General features: G+C 34.4%; 2 protein-coding genes across 9 annotated transcripts in view; one reads left to right on the plus strand and one right to left on the minus strand.

Annotated features, from left to right (window-relative positions):
• The window catches only part of LOC106057733 (probable cytochrome P450 12a5, mitochondrial), a 70761-nt gene extending 61783 nt beyond the window's left edge, over positions 1 to 8978 (plus strand). For all 7 annotated transcript variants that reach the window (XM_056037711.1, XM_056037707.1, XM_056037705.1 and 4 more), the window contains one exon: positions 848 to 8978. In XM_056037711.1, the coding sequence (XP_055893686.1) occupies positions 848 to 964 (117 nt within the window). In that variant the 3' untranslated portion in view covers positions 965 to 8978. The remainder of the gene's footprint in view (positions 1 to 847) is intronic.
• A 2412-nt stretch (positions 8979 to 11390) lies between these two features.
• The window catches only part of LOC106061920 (probable cytochrome P450 CYP44), a 49912-nt gene continuing 37589 nt past the window's right edge, over positions 11391 to 23713 (minus strand). For both annotated transcript variants that reach the window (XM_056039736.1, XM_056039737.1), the window contains exons 3-10: positions 22861 to 23086; positions 21483 to 21664; positions 20307 to 20511; positions 17581 to 17755; positions 16471 to 16637; positions 15422 to 15500; positions 14505 to 14711; positions 11391 to 13371 (exon numbers count right to left, since the gene is read on the minus strand). In XM_056039736.1, coding sequence (XP_055895711.1) covers positions 13246 to 13371; positions 14505 to 14711; positions 15422 to 15500; positions 16471 to 16637; positions 17581 to 17755; positions 20307 to 20511; positions 21483 to 21664; positions 22861 to 23086 — 1367 coding nt within the window. In that variant the 3' untranslated portion in view covers positions 11391 to 13245. The remainder of the gene's footprint in view (positions 13372 to 14504; positions 14712 to 15421; positions 15501 to 16470; positions 16638 to 17580; positions 17756 to 20306; positions 20512 to 21482; positions 21665 to 22860; positions 23087 to 23713) is intronic.

Here is a 23713-nt window from a genome sequence, read left to right on the forward strand (position 1 = left end):
CGTAAACTTGAAAAGATATTGAAAATCCAAAATCATATTTTAGACCATTCAAAGTTCTGATGCAACGGGTACATTTTTCTTTCTGAAAGCGAAAACTTTAATTTCCAAAATCAACTATGCAAGCAGTTTTTTCATAAAAATACACCGTTTATACAGCTATTTACTATTAATAATTAGAATCACGGGAGGCTATTTAGTAAGGGAGATAACTATTTACCTTATTTTTATGCAAACGGTTTTAGATTTTTTGTCAGTGTCAGTGCTTCTTATGTGCTTAAAGAAGTCGCAGGCTTTTTAAAACAATTTCTTCTAGCAATCAAATCATTTGTCCATTTCGACCAATTGGATCATTGTCAGAACATGACGAAGTCTCACAGGTTGATCAATAGATTGCATGTTCTGTCATGGCCGTGATGGAGAATGGTAATGTGCTTGTTTTCCGAAATGAGAGGCCTCTTGTCCAAATCCTGCTGAGAACTGCACCTATGAACTTTGGGATTTTAAAGATGCCCTGGATGCGCAAAACTCTAATGGGTACCTGACATGTGTCTGCAAAGTTAAGGCGGCTGGTGGTTGTACTGGCCACATGACACCCTCGTTAGTCGTCTGCTATAGAACTAAATACGCTTTATGTAATCAGCACCATGAATCGTATAATCCGAAAGAGGGGCCTTATCATTTGCTAAATATGTTTACATCAGTGTTGTGTTGTTGTTTTTTTGTTGTTTTTTTTTGTGTGTAATGCACAAATTGTAAGACAAAGTGTGGATAATGGATACAAAAATATTATAAGTACTATTTAAGTTGCTTGCATGTCTACAGATTATCTTATTCCATCTGCTTTCAGGTGCTTCAAAAGACTAGGATAGAATTACCGCCAGAGTCTCGGAACATGGAATTTATTTACAAAACATTCGTTGAACCGAAAAGGCCGCTTCAATTCACTTACCGAAAACTAGATTGATCCAAATGTACCACTTAGGATAACATCTCTAGATCTACAAGTGTTAATGAATCTCAAAGAAAAAAACCCAACTCATTCAGAATGGCTCAGTATAGACTGACTACTTTTTCAAGAAATATATTTTTCATTTAGCATTCGCTGCTTCTTGCCAAAGTAAACTACGTATTTGTAATGCAATCATTTTTCTACGCTACAGTTTTATTCATTGATAAATTTCGGACTGAAACATTCATTCCTCATCCCATCACACACCCTTCTTATTGATACTGTTAATTCTCTTTCATGTGAACTTTGGATATGGAATAGCTCTTATTTATTTGGCAAATATTATCAAGGGATATAACTTATACATTTGTATAGTTTATCTAATATTCCTTACCTCCCTGGTATGCATTAAAAACAATTTCTATAAAAGAATAATATCGATAAATACGTATCAGGTATTATGGTTTGATTGTGGGACTCCTTTTAAAAATTAGCTTTAAATACATTAGTAGTGTTATAAAATAAAAGCCCCCCCCCCCCCCCCGCAATTTATCTTTCATGGGCGTCCCTTCAAGTTATCGGCCCTGTATGCAATAAACGAGGTTAATTATAACTAATTATATAGGTTGGATTTTGGATTTCAGTTTTTGTGACAGCTTAAAGAGAATTGGTTTCATGGGGGTGTGGTGGCTTGAGAACTCGTGGCTTACAACTGGAACAGAGGGATCTTAGTCCATTCAACAGTAATACCAGACGTTAAGTAAGGGCGGATGGTCATTGTGCTGGCCACATTGACCAACTTATCGCAAAGAGATTTACTTTACTCGCTTCCTATGAAGAGATATGAAGAGACTTGAATTGCAAGGCAATTTGGAAGTAATTCTCTTTCTAGTAACCCTGGGAATGTTTGGTGTTGAATACAAATTGTTTTCATATCTCATGTGCCATTGTACCGATCTTGTGTTCTCAATATTTTGTTGTATTTTGTACAGACATTTTTTTTTCTTTATAATGTTTTTTTTTTTTAAATATGATCACATTGTCACCTTATTCGTATTTTAATTTATATTGCAATGGTGATTTGTGATTGCAGGAGGTCAACTGGTTATCTAGGTTGATTCTAATTATATGTAGTTGTCCGTAAACAAGTTGGGGAACAAAAATGTGCCATATAAAATTATGATTGTGATTTAAAATTTTTAAGGAACTATACCGATGCTCTATGTCATATGTATTTTATGTATAATATTTTACTCTTTTGTAAGTTTTTGTTAGTGAATTCAACTTTTTTCAACTATTTACATATATACTCTGATCTGATGACTATACTAACTACGGTAACTTTGCTTTAAAATATTTTGTTATCTCCCTTACTATTCTTTATCTTTTATTTTTAGCAATTATTGCATTGTTAACCACTAATTAAAGCTAGACAAAATGAAGATAGGAGTGGACCATCCTACAAGGTACAGTTCCAGGAGACGGAAAAAAGGGAGAAACAACTGAAATTGAACTACATAAGAGTTGAGCGAACAACAGGCCAGATGAGGTGCCTCTGATGGCTAGAAACTAAAAGAATGGGACAGAACTCTTGTAGAATTCAAAACGTTGACCTGAAAAGGGTAATGTAAACATGAATAATAGTAATACCAGCTATCTGCTTTAACCGAGTTGTACTAGACATAGTGTGAATATCTTTTAATGCCTAGAGATCAACACTATTGGCTATGCACATCTTCATTGTTTTCTTCTCGATGCTGTTGTTACAAACATGTTTTCTTCACTCGTGATAACCTACTGTGATGCCTTGGAAACGGATTCCTACACAAATGTTTGTTTTGTCTTTTCTCAGATATAATGGGGTTTTTTTTAGCCTTCTCACTATATGAAATGTTGTATTTCGTTATTTTGGACCATTACTATCAGAAATTTCTATTGTTTTAATCAAAGGCGTAACCGACATTGTTTTAAATTTTAAAGAAATTGAAGGGATGTGTGGCTGAGAGGCCAAAGCCGCTTGGCTACGGCCTGACCACCTAACAAGTGGACTCGAATTCTAATCCTGACTCAGAGTTGTGTTTACCGAGCGCCTAAAGGCAGAATGGAAACCTTCCCCAAGGCTCCCCGTCCCACTAAACAGGTCCCCAAAAGAGATTGGACCATATCGCATATAGATGCTCTATATAAAATCTATTAAACAAAAGTCCCCGGTCTGGAGACATTACAAGTTTTTTTTTTCCTTTCTCCTCACTCCCCCCCCCCTTTTTTTCCCCGCCCCTGTAAAAATCAATTAAATTTGATCTTGCACTGTTCTTTTTTTAACAGTCTAATTCTCGGGATATATATGCATCATTATAATCTTGTTATAAATTCAACATCATATCAATCAAATGTCGAAATAAGAAACAAATATCCATTGCTCTACATGAGTTTATATATATATAGAGAGTTCGTCCATCGTGGTTCGATGATGACCACTTTTGTCATCCAGGGGCCTCAGGGCCGTGCACTAGGGTTTTGCGCCTCCTCATGTCGTTAGTGAGACCTATGTAAGTCCGAAATGTTCAGCTGGAGCTAGTGTCATTGGCCTTGTTCCATTCAATGATGGTTCTGATATTTTCACTTGTATTTTTATATTATTGTATTATTATAATATTTCTTATCAAACATTATTTTATACTGTCAATAAAAGAATCTGTATGCATTGAGAGTGAATGCCAGTTTATAGCAAGTCACATTTTTCTCCTGTTTAATTTTTACAACTCTCTGTCATTGGTAGGCAATATCCGCCTAACATGTTTAAATACGATATTTTAATATTTTGATATATTCTTTTTAAACTTCTCTTATTATGCATATGTTTTTTAGAGAAAGCTTTAATAACAAAAAGCCTGCTATCTTATTAAACAAATGTTTTAAAATGTTTAATTAGACGATACGTTCAAACTGAGTTTAAGAAAATAATCAAAACAACATTTTTACGTTGATATTATATTTGTTAATATTCATCTATAGTTCTTACTTCATTTATAAGTAAAAATACGATTCTTATGGAAGTAGAGAGTAAATATCAATAATTTTTAAGGCTTGATCTTAATTTAAGTTTCTTTTTATCTAAAGTAAAAAAAAATATTCGAAATTTGGAAAGATTTTTTTTATTGTGTACAACATACAGCTATATTTTGATAGCACGGCCATACATAGAGAAAATAAAAGACTCAATCAAAACCCACGTATAAAGCATGTACATTGAACTAAAAGCAGCAAATGAAACAGATATTGTTCAGAGCCGGATGTATATGGGTTTATTTATTGATGAAATCCAGTTAAATAAACATTCCAATATTGTTGTATTCGTCTCGTAAGATATAATGAGAAACGCATGAATGATCACATGTTTAAGTTTTTAAAAGTTTCTTTAAATGCCTTCCTTAAGTTTCAATAGCACGGTAATACTTATCTTTGTTTAAGTAAGGTAATTGTTCGTTAAGTCACACCCCCCCCCCTCGCCCCTTGTTGTTTCCGGTAGTTGACTTTCAGCACCAAACTGCTGGTAGACAACTAAACCGTTGTAGACGTATAACATTTTAAAACTTCAAACAACTTGTATAACTTTCTAGTGACCAATGCTAAGCATAACTTTTGTTATAATATAGACAACATTAAGATGAGATGAGATAAAAGTAAATGTACTAGTCTTTGGTAATACTATTTTTTTTTATGAAAATCTAACTCACTACCGTAACACATTCTACTATCACGTTCTGGAGTCGCCTCCCCTAACTAAGACCAGTTACGACATCGCCACCTATCTTGCATCATACACAAGCCATTGCTAACCTCTTCCCATCGTCACTATAGACACACACACTCCATAACACCAATAGACACACACACTCCATGACGCCTATTGATACACACACTACATAACACCCCTCCCCTTAAAGAAGCTTTGGTAAGGGCGTTTAGACACTAAAAGGCTAAGGGTACCCTGTACTAAAACATGTTGAATCGAGAGACAATGAGAACACTATCTCAATGTTGCTCCATTGTTACCCTGAAAGGTAGCATTGAGATGTGGCCAAGGAAAAGATCGTCTCTCGAGACGTAAAATGCCACAGAGTTAGGCAGCGTTGTCTTATACATTCCCTTCAGGCCAAACTGGTCAGTTTACTGCCCTTTAAAATACACCATTGGGAGAGATATCACATGTAAAGCTGTTAGGTCTATTGCTGTAGATGTGAAGCTGTTTGATCTCGTACCGTAGATATCACATGTAAAGCTGTTTGGTCTATTGATGTAGATATTTAATGTGAAGCTGTTTGATCTCGTACCGTAGATATCACATGTAAAGCTTTTAACGTCTCTTACATATCATATGTAAAGCTGTTAGGTTCCTTACTGTAAACATCACATGTAAAGCTGTTAGACCTATTATTATTGTTGTCGTTTTTTTTTAAATTTATATTCATAAAAATTCTCTTGTTAAATCTATCTGCATTCATCAGACGGTCAATGATCATACTATTTGTGGTTGTGTAAACACGCCTTACACTGCGGTGTTTATTCGCACGACAAATGTACATTTCCCTTTGTCTGTATGATCCATTCAGTGGTCGCCTTGTATATTTATATAATAGTTATACATTTTGTAAACAGAAAGGCTTTATAAGTATGTATATATGCAAAACTTTATATAGGGCCTACACCATATAATTCATTGCAATGGCAAAGTGTAAATTACTATAAATGAAGTATATTTGTCATGTGATCACAAATATTTATGGTTTCTATATTTATACAATCATTTGTTTTGTTTTACTTTTAGTTCTCGCTAATATTTACTCAGCCATTTCGTTTGGTCAGCAGCCAATGTTTGGTGTGGTCCTTTCTCTACTCGGCGATACATTTTAATACAATGCACATCAAAACACATTTCCTGTAGTGATCTCTCACGAAAGGCAAACACATTTGTTACTCGGATAATTCAGTTTCATCTATATCGAATTTATTACTCTGTATGCATATTTATATTTGTTTAAATCAATAACACGTACTCGTATAAGGTAATTCAACTACATCTTAAAAACTATGCTATGAGTTTAATTCAACTTGTATATAATATACAATACAATGCAATTGTGAAATTTCACCTTTCATATATTTAAAATAATCTTTTAAATTCATTTTTTATTTAGGCTGATTTTTGTTAATGATTCTATTATATTTTTTAAATAATTTATAATTATATTATAATTTTTTGAACTGCAATAGAGATTGAGATTATTTAATTAATATTTATAGTGATTAGTAAAGTTAGTGCTCCAAATATGTTTAATCTTTCTTTATATATTAGATTCACAGTTCATCTTGAAATTATTGATTCCCCTTGTCACGAAGGGTACCTAAATAGTAGGAATGGCTAGTGTCGGAAGTCTAATTGAAAAAAAAACAAAAAACAAGTAGATCAATCAACACACACACGTACTGTTTGTGTGCTCTTATAAAGCTTATATATTGGCAGCCATAGGATCCCTTTAAATCAATTCTATGACTGAATTAAAAAAAGTGATTGAAATGTTCTTTCTCTTCCTGTTTCGTTTCCAGGAATAGAAAGTATTTTAATTTCTTTCACTTCGATTATTGTCCTTATAATCGTCCGCAGCTCAGCCTCATGAATCGGGTCGTTTGTGGTGCTTCAACTTGACAGTTAAGTGGTCAGTATGACTTGGTTGTTTTGTGGATTTAGTCCAAACTCCAAACTATCTTGACTTTCACATATTCCTTAGTCTGTTGGACCGTTGGGGCACCACACAATATCTGTTGATTTTCTTTCCCTCTCTGTGTTTTGACTTGGATAGAATCTCTTTCAATGACAGGCCCGTCCATTCTTTTATAGTGTCTTCACATAAATTTCTCTGTCTGCCTCTTCGTCTTTTCCTGCTACTGTTCCCTGTAGGAAGGTCCTTTCAAGCCTTAAGGATCTTTACGTTTTTTTGGACAGTAGTTAACAGGTCATCGTGGGGTCCATTCTCTACTAATATTGTCTTTAATTTCTTCGTTTGTGATGCGGTCTTTGTATGCAATTCTTTAGCACCTCAATTCCATTGTTAATATTCCCTTCTCGAGATCTGCAGTCAGCATCCAAGACTCACAAGCATATAAAAATGTGGCAAAGACCAGGGATGGCATCAGTCTGATTTCAGTGTCAAAGTCTATGCCTTTATCTTTCCAGATTGCTTTGAGTTCTGCAAGTGTTGCTGTGGACTGTGCAATTCCGACCAGTAGTTCAGCTTTGGTTCCAAACTTGCCACACCGGAAATGTGACAACGACACTCCTGCCCACCCCTCAACACAATGAAAAAAAAAAAAAAAGATAATAAAGTTACTCAAACTTGCAGTGGTTACTGTTCATAAGTTTTCGGCCCATTTCGTTTTAATTTTCAAGGTATTTCAATTGTATAAAAGGAATAGTACCCTTCTGCCAACGTTTGACCACAATTTCTCCATATCTTAGCCCACTCTTCACGCCAAGAAGATAATACTAATTAGGTTACAAAGCATACATCTATAACAAGAGGGCCATTATATAGGACATGGTTCCTAGGTTATTTTCTTTATAAGCTAATTTGATTATAAAAATTATATTGTGTGTTTGTGTACTTGTGACTTCAATTTTTCATAAAAAAGGAATAAGAGTTTTTTTTGTTTTTTTTTAAAAGCATATATAAACTCACTCCGTCTGTCTGTCTGGTACACATTTTGTACACATTTTTACTCCCACTTCCCATTCTCGGATCAATTTGAAATTTTGTACAATTATTCATAGTCGATGACAATACACGAATCCATGAAGCAATCAAAAAAATTAACCATTTAGTTAATCAATTTTTGGTAGTTAATTGATTTTGTTTATATAGAAAAAGAGGAGTTAAACCTTGCAGTTTTGAGCTATATGGCAGCGACTTTCTTGTTCTTTCCTTTACATTAGCTTTGGTCTTTATATATTTTGCTTGTTTTTTGCAATAGAGTCAACAAATAATGTAGATGGTAGTAATGTATACAACCATATATATATATATATATATATATATACAGGGCCTTTTTTGTGACGTTACGCACCAGAACGGCGTACCAGCACCTTTTTCAATGTGGGAAAAATTTTTTACTTTTCTTGTATTTTAACGTTAGGCAATCCATCACTGAGTACCAGCACCTAATCACTGAATACCGGTACCTATTTTTTTTTTTTTTTTGTAGTTTGTTTTTTTTTACAAAAAAAAGCACTGTATATATATATATATGTTTCTAAATCAAAGGACGCATTCATTAGACGTTTCATCACAATGCTATTAGTGAAGGTACTGTTACAAATTTGTGTACATCCACTTGTGATTTCTTTCCATTGAAAACACGCCTCGTTTCTAAACCGAGATAAGGCTGTAAGCTAAGATGAAACACTTGATGTAAAATCTCTAAAAACTATGCTTCACAATTTAAAAGAAAAGGAAACAACAATCTTTTTTGAAAGATTTAACGAAACAAGTGCCAGAAAATACTGATTTTAACACCTAACTTCCTAACCGTGTTAACCTTAAACGCTTAGCTGTATAATAAAGCTGCTATCTTCAAATACCACGAGCTATAATTCGTCTTTCTATAACGACATTCCATTTTTAATATTTCGTTGTATTGTTTCATACACTGATAGTATATCTTTTTATTCAGTTCACTGGACTATGTGCATTGCTACTTATGTTTCCAATGTGCCATACATAATGCAACATGTTTTTCTCATAAATAGTTTATATATATACTAATGTTGCTAGACAATGATGTTGCTGGCCCAAGCCATACCATTACTGCCCATGATATCATTTTGTTTCTCTAACATTCACATAATTCAAGAATTCATGTTTTTACATTTTGTATTTTATCAGCAAAACTGTGAACATTTTTTTCTTAAAAAAAAACAACTCATGTAAACTTTATTGTTTAGAGAATTAAACATCTCACTGTACAAGAAAAATACTATTTAATTTTTTTTTTCTACCTGTTGTACTGTTGTTATTAATAATTATGTTGTTGTTTTTTTTTGTTTTTTTTTTGTGGATGAACGTAACATTTCAAATGCTAATTGTGTTAAGATCCTAAGAAGTTCATTATATATTGTTATGGACATAGACATAATTTATATAGACTGAAAAAAAGGAAATAACTTCATGTAACTTGAAAACATGTATATCTATTTTTGTCGGATTTCCGAATTCTGAAAAGTTGCACGATCTTCAGTCTTAGAGATTAAACAAAACTACACTGCTGTATAATAAAGTACACAAAATAGCAAGTCACAAATTTTCGTTTCATAAAACTCTTTTATCGGCCAGTCTATATGGTTATAACCTCATTATTTGTTTCGTAAATTGGGGAAAGTTTTGACCTAGAGACAATGACGCGACTAGTAAAAACAAGACTAGGTTTTGAGGAAGAATAGCGAAATATAAACCAATTTAAGCAGATTTCTTTTGACGGCTTTAGAGAGAGAAGCTTTTTATGAACGCAGAAATTTAGCTTGACGAGATTCGACGGTTCCCTTCGTGGTTATTCAACTTATTGTTCAACATTCAGTATCAGCGTCGATTAACTTATATTGTTGGTCATTCGAATGGGTTATTGGATTTCATTATTTGAGTGTTACCTGCGTTTGACTTATCTGCGTAATACACAGCGTGGAAGTGACTAACAATATGCAGAACCGACCTAATAAATAACTGAAAATTGTAAGTATATTTCGTTGTGCAGGATGTCATGGATGAGCACCTCTGCTGCCTTTACCATTCGATCTTCTGCTGATCCCTAGATATCACTTACAGTTTAAGGCATGAAAAGCTTTTGTTATAAATAGGGGAGATAACAGATGTTTTTATTTGGCATTTCTGAGAGAATTTTCAATTTTGATTCTATTGTTATATACATTCACTGCCGCAACTATCATAGAAGACAAAACCCTATTTTGGGAAACTGGTACATAAGCCAACTATCTGAAGCCCGAACAATTTAATAAACAAAGTGAAAAGATGATTAAATAAACTTTGCATTGCAAAAAAATAATTTCCCATTGACCATGTAAAAGAATCGTTAATCGTAGACCACAGAAACAGATGACCTACACACAGAGTTGTCCATTGGACATATTTTTCTATCATATGGCAGTTTATGTCTATCCCATCCATCTCATCCCATGCCATTGTCATTATAGTATTAATATGGAATACAGTTCATTAAATGTATGGACGTTTAGGTCTAGTGTCTACTAACTAGGACAACTTGTACAAACAGACATGCACAACGACAAAATGTATTCACTTTTAACACTCAAAAGTATAATCTAAGTGTGATAATGCAGTAATCATTCTGGCCATTTGGGGTTGCTACGTTTACACAGCCTGTACTCAGTAACAACGTAACTTCAAGTGACTGTCTTCCTGCCTTCACAAATTATTTAGAAATTAGCAGTTCAGAATGAAATTCAGCAAAAAACAAATTACACCAGATTGAAAATCGCCAAGCCATGCCCATGCGCAATGTGCCAGTCTGGCAATTGTACCGCTCGATAAACTAAGAAAACCTAGACAGAGACTTTAAAAAACCTGGGTAAACCTAAATTATTCTTTAGACTCGAAATCATTCTCCTAGCACCATTCAGTTACACGATGACTGCAAATTTCAGCCTAAATTTATTTTACAATATCAAGTATCGACTACCATGGGAAATACAAATGTGTGCTGTCCCATGCCATCCCACGGGACGTTTCCAATGGGATTCCCATGGTAATGGAGGCGCGGTGGCTTAGCGGTAAAGCACTTGGCTTCTGAACCGGGGGTCCCGGGTTCGAATCCTGGTGAAGACTGTGATTTTTAATTTTGGTATCCTTGGGCGCCTCTGATTCCACCCAGCTCTAATGAGTACCTGACATTCGTTGGGGAAAAGTAAAGGCGGTTGGACGTTGTGCTGGCCACATGACACCCTCGTTAACCGTAGGCCACAGAAACAGATGACCTTTACATACTAGGTCTGAAAGGGGAACTTTACTACATGGTAATAACATTCATATGGACAACACTGCCTTTACCTCATCTGCTTTATGAAAGGGGAACTTTACCTTTTTTTTTTGTAATAAAATCAGAAGGGGTATCTATGGAAACATACATTATAAACTCTGCTGCGGCTGTTGTTCATGTTTCTTAACAATCCGTTATAAATGATAACAATGCATTACTCCAATTTTCTCAGATCTTACCAATTGTAACCTTACATTTCATGCCGTTCTGAAGACAACTATTTATATATGACCAGTCTTTTTGGATAATCCAGACTGAATTATAAATGTCAATTTGGTAGAATTGATACATTTGTAAATAAAAAAAAACAAAAACAAAATAAAATTGACTCAAATAGTATTTATTTTTTATTCATTTTCACAAAACTATTTTTATATTACAAAATATTTTCCATGTAAATGGGACCACAAATATTGTTCACAAAACCAAACGGAATTGTCAAATACAATACAAATATTTATGTCAGTAGCTGGGCAACAGTGGACGGTATGTGTGAACCAAAAAAAATACATTTGGCATTGCCTCATACAACTTAGTAAACAAGCTGAGGATCTAGTGGCAAGAATAATACAAAATCTTTGTAGAATAAGTACAATTAACAGCAGTCACCTCTCATGTCAGTCAAGTTAGACATGGCATTCAATTTAATCATTTCAGTCAAGTTAATCGTATCAGTCAAGTTAATCATGTCAGTCAAGTAAGTCAAGGCTGTTCTTAGAAACAATCCATTACTTCATTGTTCTCAGATCTTATGGCACCAATAACAAAATAATACAAATCTCTTATTATTCTCTTGCCGATAAGCGTTAGATTAAATTCATCAGCAATGTCAAAGGAAAAAGAAAGATTATTAAAAAAAGAGTTCAACAGACTCAAAGATCTATCAAAAATACGAAATTGATAATCATAAAGCGTAGCACTTATGTGTATACAGATTGGTGATAATAGTCATTGAAAAAAACAATTTATACCCACCACGTTTGAAAGTACTTTATGCTTTTAACAAATCAAATATTAATTAGGTGAGGTGTATATTTAAGGCATTCGGCTTGCCTTAATTGAACCAAAGCATGGAATTTGATAGGTAAAATAATAAAAGGGGGCCTTACATGGAGGAAATGACTAGCTCATACTTCACATACTTAAGAGAGGAGAAAATCAAAGACAAATATTGTACACAAGTGAGCAGTCTATTTGTCAGCTCCTCATCAAAAGGCTCAATGACTTAGAGCGCCTGGGACTAAACCTTTAAGAACAGAATGGACAGTCTTGTCTTTGGGACACAACTTCATTTACTTTTGAACGCAATGTTTGAAGATCTTTGGTAGCTTTCCAACAACGCAATACAACAGTGCAGCAAGAGATTCTGGAGAATGTCCTCAAAATGTTATATAAAAACAGTGTAATAAAAGAAATAAATGATTGCATTCAATACACAACAAGAAGTAATGGCACTTCCATTGTAACAGCTCAAAACGCAAGTAACCGATTGATTTACTCGTTATTATCAAGTCACACACAATCACACACTAGGCCAGATATTTGTACGAAAGTTATCTTTTTCAAAAATGTTTGCATGAATGATTAAATTAATTTTAGTATATGCTTTTAAATATTTACCTATCTAACAACTCAAACTTTGGCGGATAATAAGACTCACGACTCCAGATTAACTAGGGCGGGAACACCGCTAATTAAATAATAGCTGGCATCCATATTAACTAGGGCGGAAACACTACTAATTAAATAATAGCTGGCATCCATTCTATCTTTTATTTACTGTTTCTATTGAATCAATCACCAAGAAACTATCCTAAAATTTTAATACATGACGATTTAGTGGTTGAGTGATAGGTCACACAAGTGTACGGCTTACGAATCGGGATGTCCCGGGTCTCGATTTTGAGGATGATTTAACTCAAACCAAACTCTAAAAGGTACCTGACTCGTTGTGCTGGCCACATGACACCCTCCTCAAACGTAGGCCATAGGATCATCTACCATATAGATCGCAAGGTCTGATATCTAGATTTTTTAAAATACTATTATCATATTCTGAAACTTTTTTTTCTTCCTATTTTCTATCTTAGCACAAATTGTTTTAAAATGTTTCTCTGTAGAGATAGGTCGAATCCATTCACACTTTGATTCGTGTCCATGTATAGGAGTAAGAGTTACATCCCTTCACTTCTCTTTGTAAACGTAAACTGTATCGGTTGCTCGGGCTGAAGAAATATTCTATACACAAATTTCACATCACGTGACTCGTCAGCTATTCCAATTTTTAACTTTTGAAGAACCTGAAAAAAAAAAAAAGGAAAAAAAAAAAGGAGTCATCTTCTCATTATTGCACTTGCTGCATTCAAATACTTATATTTTGTCTCGAGTTCAAAGTGAAACTGAACTGGTCAGGTCAACACAAATATCCTCCTTGTTCAGTCCGTCTACAATATTTGTTCACTGATTCTCAAGTTGTTTAAAAGCGTATATAAACTCACTCCGTCTGTTTGTCTGGTACAAGTTTTGAACACGTTTTTTCTCATTCTCGGATTAAGTTAAAACTTTGCGCGATTATTAATAGCTGATGAGAATACACTTGACGAATCAATAAAAAAAAAATTACCAAACTAGTTAATCAATTAGCAGTGATTGATTAATTTGATTTGATTAGCATTATTGAAACATATGGCGGTAATTTTGCTATTTTTCACATTAGATAAGCTTTTGTTTTTAAAAAAGTATTTCTTATATAATGTTTGTTATATTTAGTATATAGCGTATTCAATTGTTTGAATTATATTTCGTTTTAACATTGCTACGTAAGGTTTGATAAATAGATTAAATAGATATAAGTTCAGATTTTAAAAAAATACTACTACTACTACTACTAATAATAATAATAATGAATAATTCCTAAGAAGATCCTTATTACATATCAAAGGGCAGTAAAGCTGTAGACCTGCCAAATCATCAGAAAATGTTTAAGTGGACACTGTTGAAGAAACTACAGTGAATTTGGTTTCCGTTAATCAAGCTTGACTCTGGCACTTAGTATGAATATTAATCAATTTCCATAATAATATTCTTTCTTTGTTATCCTCAACGAAAGTGTGTCTTATAAGTGGTTATTACACATAAAACATTATAACGATAGAATGTGAAGTTTACAATCAGAGAGTTGGATTGTATTCAATGGTTTTATTACGAAAGGAGCAAAGGAGTTCTTGTCTCTGTAACTTATTGCTGTCTTGTATCTTCCCTGTGATGGTCAATTGACTTAAATTGTATTTCTTACTGTATAAAATCTTATTAGCTTTCTAATAAATTAAAATTTTTTGTCTAAGTGAAGTTTGTTGTCAAATATCTAACAGTAATCAGCTACTATAGGACACTCTCTGTTTTTACAGCCAATTAAAAGCTCTCAAATCCAAACCTTGATGGCTGATAAATATATTTCTTGTTCTGCGAAGCGTCGGCCAATACAATTTCTAGGCCCCATACTGAATGGTAAGACTGCATTTTTGGGAATGGAATCTCCCAGGTGTCCTTCAAAAGATCGCATCCATCGCTCAGGAAGGTATTGGCGAGGGTTCTCAAAGTGGTGCTCACATGTCAGAGCGTTCATCAGAAATATCTGAACCTGAAACGTAAATTAATGAACTGTTTGTATACTGTAGGCTACCTGAAGGCTACGTGTAGGCTACCTGAAGGATATGTAGTATTAAAATGACATACGTGTTTCCCCTGCCTACAGAACTAGCGGGCATAATTAAAATTTAACATATTTGTGTTTATGTCACATTAAGAAAACTTCAAGCTGGTGTGTCCTTGTAAGTAAAATAAAGTTTTCCTTTTCACACAGTGATCTATAGTACAGATGGTGTAAAGGTCATCTGTTTCTACGACGGAAGGTGTCTTGTAGCCAACACAACGACCAATCACCTTTACTTTCCCGAACTGTTATCAGGTACCTATGGCATTGGGAGGAGTCCAGAAAAGTAACAAAAATCCTTCTCTTCGCGTGATTCTACTCCAGGGCCATTCGGTTCAAAGCCAAGCGCTTCACTACTCAGCCAGCACGCCCCTTAGTGAGTCGCTGTACTGTCGACTCTTTCTCATGTCATATTATCACCCACACTTTTGACTTGGCAAACTTAACACTTTCACTTACCCAATACTTTAGTGAGACCATGCTAAGGATGTCCACTAATAACATCTTACCCAATACTCTAGTGAGACTATGCTAAATACTTTTACTAATGACTTCTTACTCAATACTCTAGGGAGACTTAACTATAGTCTTTTACTAATTCCTAATAAATTAAAAACAAACTAAAGACTTCTACTTACCCCGGCTGGTACATGGTATCCAGACACAACTATGTCTTTGGATAAGACTCGAAATACAGTGCTTGCAGGGTAATGTAACCTAAGGGAGACAACAAATGTATTTTAAATATTTACTCGCGGGATAACGTTATCTAAGAGAGACAACAAATCATACACGTATTCTTAAAACAAAGTACAATGTACTTGCAAGGTGATATAATCTAAGGGAGACAACCAGCTATATTCACAAATCACACTCCTTGTTATCCAAGGGAGGCAACAGATTTGAAAAGTTTATAATGGAACATAATAAATCCATAAAGATTAACAACATGAGAAAGTAAAGACACAAAGTACTTCCTAGATGAGTGAGATCAAGACAACACTGTGTTTGATATTTGTGTATTGATAAGAATAAGTTCAATTAAGCTGAAATAATTATTAAAGTTATTTTTGTATGTGGTGCATTGATTAATTTGCGACATAAGATATTGGTTGTTTGCAAGTATCATTTTACTATCTATATAACAGTCGTTAATTATTTGTATTTTGGATATATCAGTAATGCAACCTAATTAGGAAAGAATAAATTCTTTACCATCTTTAATTATTTTTTTACGACCCCATGTAGACTTTTTCCAGTACCCCAGAGGTCTAATTAATCCCCCCTCCTATTTTTTCATTAAAATAGTTCTTATAGGGCATATATAAGTTATTATCATATACTATATGAGCATATCATAAAATAGTAAAAGAAAAGTTAAAATTCCCCTTTCAGACCTTGCAATATATGGGGCAGATAAAGTAAAGTTCATCTGTTTAAGTGTCCCTCGGTTAATGAGGGTGTCATGTGGCCAGCACAACCCAGTGAATGTCAGGTACCCATTAGAGCTGAGTGGACTCCGAGGCGCCCAATGATCCCTAAATTAAAAATCCAAGACGTCACCAGGATTCGAACCCGGAACCCCCGGTTCGGAAGCAAAGCGCTTCTGAATATAATATAACCTGCATACTATTTGTATTTTACATTTGGAACTGCCAGTTAGAGCTGTGACCTGCTTCTATCTAACCTAAATGACTCTTTGACACAGGCTTTCAAATAGTGCATCCTGCTGATCATTTCCGGTGTCACTTCACTGGCGCTACCAGTACATTGTTTCACTTCTGCTGCAAGTTTGTCTTGCTTGTCCGGATTTCTAGCCAGATTATAGAACAGGGCAGCTATTGACCCGGCTGTCTGTAAATACAAAATAACAAGGTTAAAAGGACAGCTTGTGTTGAAACACAAACTCAAAATCGGACCCCGAAGTGGTCCACCTATGGCAGGTAAAAGGTCAGGTATTCAATATTTTCAGAAACAATAACAGAATGAAATTCTATCAAAGGCAAATGACAGAGAGGAATGGAGAAAGAAGGTTGACAGATCTTGTGTAGTGCCCCAACGGTCTAGCAGACCAAGGGATAGGTTAAAGTAAATGTGAAGATATAAGTGAACATGTCCTAACTAATGTCTTGTAATGATTATCCACTTGATCTAATTGTTTTGTAAAGGGTCAATCTCTAATTTAAGTATCAAGAAAAACATTTTAGGGATGCGGAATCGCACTCCTGCAATTGAAGCGATACTATGAAAAACTACTTATTAATATTGTTTTAAATTTTGCTCCACTTATATATATATACTACGATGACTGATCAATACGGAAGACACTTAGGTGTTTGTTACTATTAATAGTGAATAGTTGTAAAAATGGTGTATTTTTAGGGAAAAAAATGCTTGCATAAGTGATTTTAGAAATTAGATTTTTCGTTTTCAGAAAAGAAAAAAAAACAGTAGCCGTTGAATCATAGCTTTGAAAGATCTAAAATATTATATCGGATTTTCAATACCTTTTCTAATTTACGAGATCTAAACGGGACAGACGTCTTTTCCCCTTTCGAGGGCGCTAAAAAGCATTAGTAGACCATGCGACAGTGTTTACATTGTAAAATCGATACGAATGTCGAGCACCTCAATAATAAATTCATATTATGAAATAAATTATACATTTTTATCTATTGAAGATTTGTATACAAGGTCTAAAGCTATAAATAGATAGATTTTGTCTTTATAAAATACAGACGTTATTTCAAAAAAAAAAAAAAAGATGATTACTAAAGTTGTGTATTTGAAAGCTTACCGAGTCTGTGCCTCCAATAAACAATGACTCCAGGATTTGGGATACTGACTCGTCGTCTAATGATTTGTCAGATAGTAAGGAATTCAGCAAGTTGTGTTTTTCTGGGTTGAAGCTTTGTTCATTTCTGTGTTGATCCAGTTTTTGTCGTGCTTGTGTGATTAATTTACGTGAGTATCTGAAAAAAAAAATTACTTCATTTTTATGAGTCTTGTTTTTTTTTTCGTATATATAATAAGTGCAAGTACGGTTCATATTTTAGATACAAAAGGTAAAAATCCTCCAAAGATATAATCATAAAAATGAATTATTTTATTTGGTTTATATTGAAAGAGCGTGGGAAGCAATGTAACTCTTTTTTTAATAGTGCATCTAATATCGTGACATAGCAAACTAATTGTGCTCTGGTTCCACTACACATCAATAGGGAAAGGGGTTATCTGCTACTGTCTGAGATTATGATTTATATTACATTAGAGAGGGGGGGTCGACTTGATATACTAATTCAACATGTGATATATAATTTATATTACTGGCATATTTTATACACCTTGTGTAATTTCTTCACTAAAATACGCCGCCAGAAAAGAAAACAAAAATTAAAAATGTAAGGTCTGTTCTGGAGGGGGGGGGGTGTGAGGGAACTAAAGCTTCTCCCACGGTTGCACCTAGTAATGACTACCATCTTTCAATTTATATTTTCTAATGATTGTCATTGAGATTATAGTGCGTTGCTAACCTAAAAGAGCGTTAACGTTTTAACTAACATATATTCTATAGATATTTATCTAGATTTGTTCACAAACTATGATTTCTACCAAACAAATTGGTTCGCCCGCACCCATTCGAAAGGCTGGGATTGGGGAGGGGCGGTAAATGCAAATCGACTCCCCCCCCCCCCCACACACCGAAAACCTATTTTGTCAAAAGTGTTAAATATGTACAGAGAGCCTATTTCAAAATTTTGTCATTCCAAATCAAAATATTAAAATAAAATAATATAATAAATGCAACATAATGCAAACAGAAAACTAAAATAATAACCGAATCAGAAACAAATTAGAATTTAAAACAAAACGAACAGAAAAAAGTTTAACTATCAAAGTATTTGGTAAATGTGTTCGATCATTGTTCTAACCATATAATATCTGTTTAAATCACCGACCAACGAAACGTCTAAGGTACTTTTAGTACTGTATGGTTTCAGAAGACAATGGACTCTACTTTATTTAAATTCTAATTTGAAAGCCATCAAATGAAGAAGCCATGCAAACATTTTTGGATCGACTCATCAGCGTCTCTTCTCGTCAATCTTTTTTTTCTTTCCCGATCTCTTGAATCAAAGCTTGTTTAGAATTAATAGCTAATTTATTTTTTTGAATCAAAGTGTTTTTAGAATGTTATTCTTGATTTCAAATAAAAATCTGGGGGCCAATAAAACAATCGATATTTTATTTTATTTTTACTTTTTCGTTGGCAATGTTAGTAATGATAATGGGAATCGATTCCAAGGATTAAGGATGAGTGCAGTGATAATGATACAGATGCGTTCTACAAGAAACAAAGATTTATGTTCAGATTCTTAATTAGCTGATCCATAGTGTTACCTTCTATCTTTAAAGTAGCTGATTGATGTTGTCATCTTCTGTCTTTAAAGTAACTGATTGATGTTGTCATCTTCTGTCTTTAAAGTAACTGATTGATGTTGTCATCTTCTGTCTTTAAAGTAACTGATTGATGTTGTCAGGTTTTATGTTTAAAGTAACGGATTTATATTGTCACCTATCTATCAGAATCTAATTGATGTTGTAACCTATTTATTATATGAACAGTCGCATCTATGAAGTAACACATCTGTGAGGTAATATTTTATCAGTAATAAATTAAAGTATGTGAAGAAAAACTTGTGTTATTTTATAAATAACAGACGTTACTTTTGAAAATAAGATATTTACATCTTACGCTTTAATGTGTCAATCTTGTCATGCATGTTGATCCGTGACTTCAACTATGCAATGTCGTCGGATTCCTGTAATTCAGGCAATTCGTTCCGTGATCTATAGGCAATAGGGAATAAGGAGCACTTGTACGAATTTGTCCTAGCATATGGAATAAGAAATGTGCCTTAATCTTTGTGTCTTTTTTAGTATTCTGATAGGTTTTGTTTTTCTATTTGTAAATTATGTTTTAGTGTTTAATGATTAACGACTCTTGTAAGACCAATTAAGGGAAAGGAAGCACTCACAAGGTGGACAAAGAAAACTCTCCAGGGACACCTTCAAAGTTTCTATGAAAGCGTTCAGCATTGACCAAGCCACTTTGGAGATAGAAGCAAATGATAGAGCGTCATGGCGTCTCGCTGTGAAAACTGGCGCACATATTGCATTGAGAACAGCGCTGGCAGAAGAAAAGCCCCAGAGAAAAAAAGCAAGGCCAATGACACTAGCTCCAGCTGTGCACAGTGTGCACCCGAACATTCCGAAATCACATAAGTTTCACCAGCCACTCGAGGAGGCACAAAACTCCAGGGCAAAACCATCAGCTTTCTGGATGACCGCAATAGATGAACATTATATTTATCACTTTGTATTTCACAAGCATCTAGATGCGATGCACAAATAAACCAAGGAAATACACAAATAAACCAAGCGTTTTTAATAGTATTTAAAACTAGATAAGAATAAGTAGTTTACATATGTGGTCTTCTAGCTGTAATCGGTTGTACTTACTGGCTCAGGACTATCATTGAGTTCTCATATTGAGTATACGTTGTATTTCTGTACAGTGTATGTGCGAGCGACTTCCCAGTCAGCGAATCGTGCAACGCTGTGAAGTTGTCCTTGGCTGCCTGGAGGAACTGTTGGATCTCTGCGTTGTCCTCATTAATGTTTTGAAGTAAACCCAGGCGGCTGTTGAAACAGACTACACCAATACCTGAAACAGAAAGAGAGATGTATTAACACACCGATGGTCATAGTCAAAATTTGAACTATATTATTTTTACAACTTCTCTGTAAAGCTGAAATTATGCTGAAATTTCGCAAGTAAACTTGAGCTGCGTATGACAAGATATTTAGTACAATTTCAGATCACTTATTTTATTGAATACACTAAAAGTACCTTTTTTCAGAAAGCAATAAAAAAAAAGCAAATAAAAAAAAATACATTTTAATGTTATTTATTTATATGTAGATTAACATATGTATGCTTCAACATGTGTATTATAGCAGGTTACATAAGTTGGTTAGTGTGTCGAGTTCCGTGGGTTTGATCCCCAGACTGCAAATTTTTTCCTCATTATGCAATGACTTTTGAAATATGAATGTATACTCAATTATTTGAACATAAAGAAGAATTTTTTAAATTTATTTTTCTTTTAAATATGATTTTTTTAACGCTTTATTGTTTTAGTTCACATTTAAAGACCGCATAACAAACAAGAGATTAGAGACAGGATTACTACAGCGATTAGAGCCCACGATGACCTACTAAATATTGTAAAATAAACGAAAACTAAAACTATATGGCCAATATTACAAGGTCTTCGGAGCTTGCAAAGACATTCCTTCAGGGAACAGTACCAGAAAAAAAGAAAAAGAGGCAGACATAGAAAGCGATGGGAAGACAACATAAAAAGAATGGTTAGGCCTACCATTGAAAAAGGTTCTATCCAAAGCAAAAGATAGTGACGAATGGAAAAAAACGGATGACAAATCTTGTGTGGTGCCCCAATGGTCCAACAGACTAAGGGATAGATGAAAGTGACGGTGGTGTTTTAGTTCCACAATGATTATACTTTTTAAGATTTATGAAGGTGATAAATGTCTCAGTTCAACAACTGACTCCAGAGATTATTTCCTTAGGTCTGATCAAAGTCGACACATGTTAGATCTCAATCAACTCACTTTCTGCAGAGAACCGGAAGAGCAGCTCGCTTATCTTTTCCGCAGTCAAGTCCTCTCTGGCCAAAGAGTTCACCAAATCATCCGCGACCTGACTTTGTGCAGGGAGGTAGTGTGTGGCGGCGTTTACCCTCACCAGGAGCTTGTTCAGCGGGGAGCGAAGTGCCTGCCATTCTTCGCCCTGCCTGTAGACAAATATATATACATCCTGTCACGTGATAGTTGACATGTGTTATGGGAAAGGCTAATTCTCTCATGAAAAAAATGTTGTTTTTTTAATAGCTAAAATAAAAATAAAAAATAAAAACTCAGAATCCCAAAGTAGAATCAACATGACATTTTATAAACTTGTCACCTCATTTTACGACCCAGACCAAAGTATTCCATAAATTGTATACAAGGTGCATGCCTTCTTGGACATAGCTGGAACCAGTGGAACATTGTATGTTAAACTTAAGTTTAAGCAAGTATCGCGCAGCAATGGGAACTTATTCCCAGGGAGCTTAATAGTTCTTTGTGGAAAAAGCATCAATGTAAAACTAGATGTAGATATAGTTGGACATTTCCAAAACATCGTCTGAAATTTAATTTTATATGAAAACTTGTATTAATGGCATAATTATAGAATTTACGTTTTAAAAAAATACTTTTATTTATTCATTCCTGTCTACAATATCATCTGAAATATTTTGTGTGCGAAGTTTTCTGACGCGTAAAATTTAGAGCATCATAGGGGTCTTCAAAAACATTTTAAACAAAATAAACACAAAAATAATATTAAATACCAATAAGTCATATTAATTTGAAATGTGCACAAGGACCTCAACAATATGCAGTCTGCTCTTGTAAAGTAAAGTTCCCTTTTCAGACCTTATGGTCTATAGGGCAGATGATGTAAAGGCCATCCTGTTCTGTGGCCTACGGTTAACGAAGGTGTCATGTGGCCAGTACAAAGACCAACCCCCTTTACTTTTTCCCAACTAATGTCAGGTACCCATCAGAGCTGGTTGGACTAGGTGGCGCCTGAAGATCCCGAAATTTAAAAATCCTAGTCTTCACCAGGATTCGAACCCCGGTACCCGATGAATTAATGTTGTTTTTATATAGAAAAGAGGAGTGAAACTTTGCAATATCGAGAGATATGGCAGTGATTTTGCAGCTCGTTTCCTTAGATAAAAAAATATTTCGTTTGTTTAGCTGTATACTTATTATTATGCAGGTTATATTATATTCGGAGGCTCGGTGGCTGAGCCTAGAATGATAAGGGGGACTTAAAACTTAAAATTTTTTGAAAACAGACAGATGGAATTAGTTGCTATAAGCTTTGTAAAATTACAAGGTGCCAGATAACTACAAACTTTGATAGTTAACAGACTCTTACAAAGTGGAGACATCTCTTAGTGTGAGGCCGTTTCTCCTGGCGTAAGCGTCCCTCAAGCTGAGGTTTGGGCGAAGCGGGCAGCGCCCTTCGTTGGCGTACACTGTACCCACGTCTTCAGGATCTGTTAGTACCACCGTGTCCTCGCCTAGCTTGAGGCGGAAGATGGGCCCGTATTGAAGATACATTGACCTTAACAGCTGGTATGTGTTCTCTGCTGTAAACTCCGCTGAAAAGAAAGACATCGATTAAATAAAAATAGAGAGCGGAATACACACGAAAACAAATAAACCTTAACCTTACAAGCAAAATATATTTCTTTCGTATTTACCTGAAGAGATTTTTTCAAATATTTCGTTAAAATGTATTGTAGGTATTGAAGTTTATGCGATTAAAAGAATAATACAAAAGCTGAAATGTTTGACAAAATTTATATTTACCATAGTAATATATTCTTTGCTTATATTTTCCTGTTTTAGATTTGGTATACATTGAAAAGAAAGATATGGAGAAATGAAAAAGCTATTTTTAACAAATGGAACCTAAAAAAAACGTAAGAAATGAAAAAGACCACATTTGGAGAAAATTTGACTTCTATAGAAGAAACAAATGTCAAGGACGCTCTAGTGAAAGATTACAGTCCCTAACTAAATAATTGTCTATTCTACACTAAATGAGCTTAAAAATTTAGTTTTCCGTTGGAAAAAAAAATCAAAATTAAGTATTATTGTTCTTAAAAAAATACATTGCTTATCAATATTTCCATGCTCTATACAACAAACACACACACACAAAATTAGAGGCTACACAAACAGCCTCTATGAAGATGTGGCCGGGGGGGGGGGAAATGAAGGCA

Source organism: Biomphalaria glabrata, chromosome 8, assembly GCF_947242115.1.
Source record: "Biomphalaria glabrata chromosome 8, xgBioGlab47.1, whole genome shotgun sequence".
Taxonomy (NCBI): Eukaryota; Metazoa; Mollusca; class Gastropoda; family Planorbidae; genus Biomphalaria; species Biomphalaria glabrata.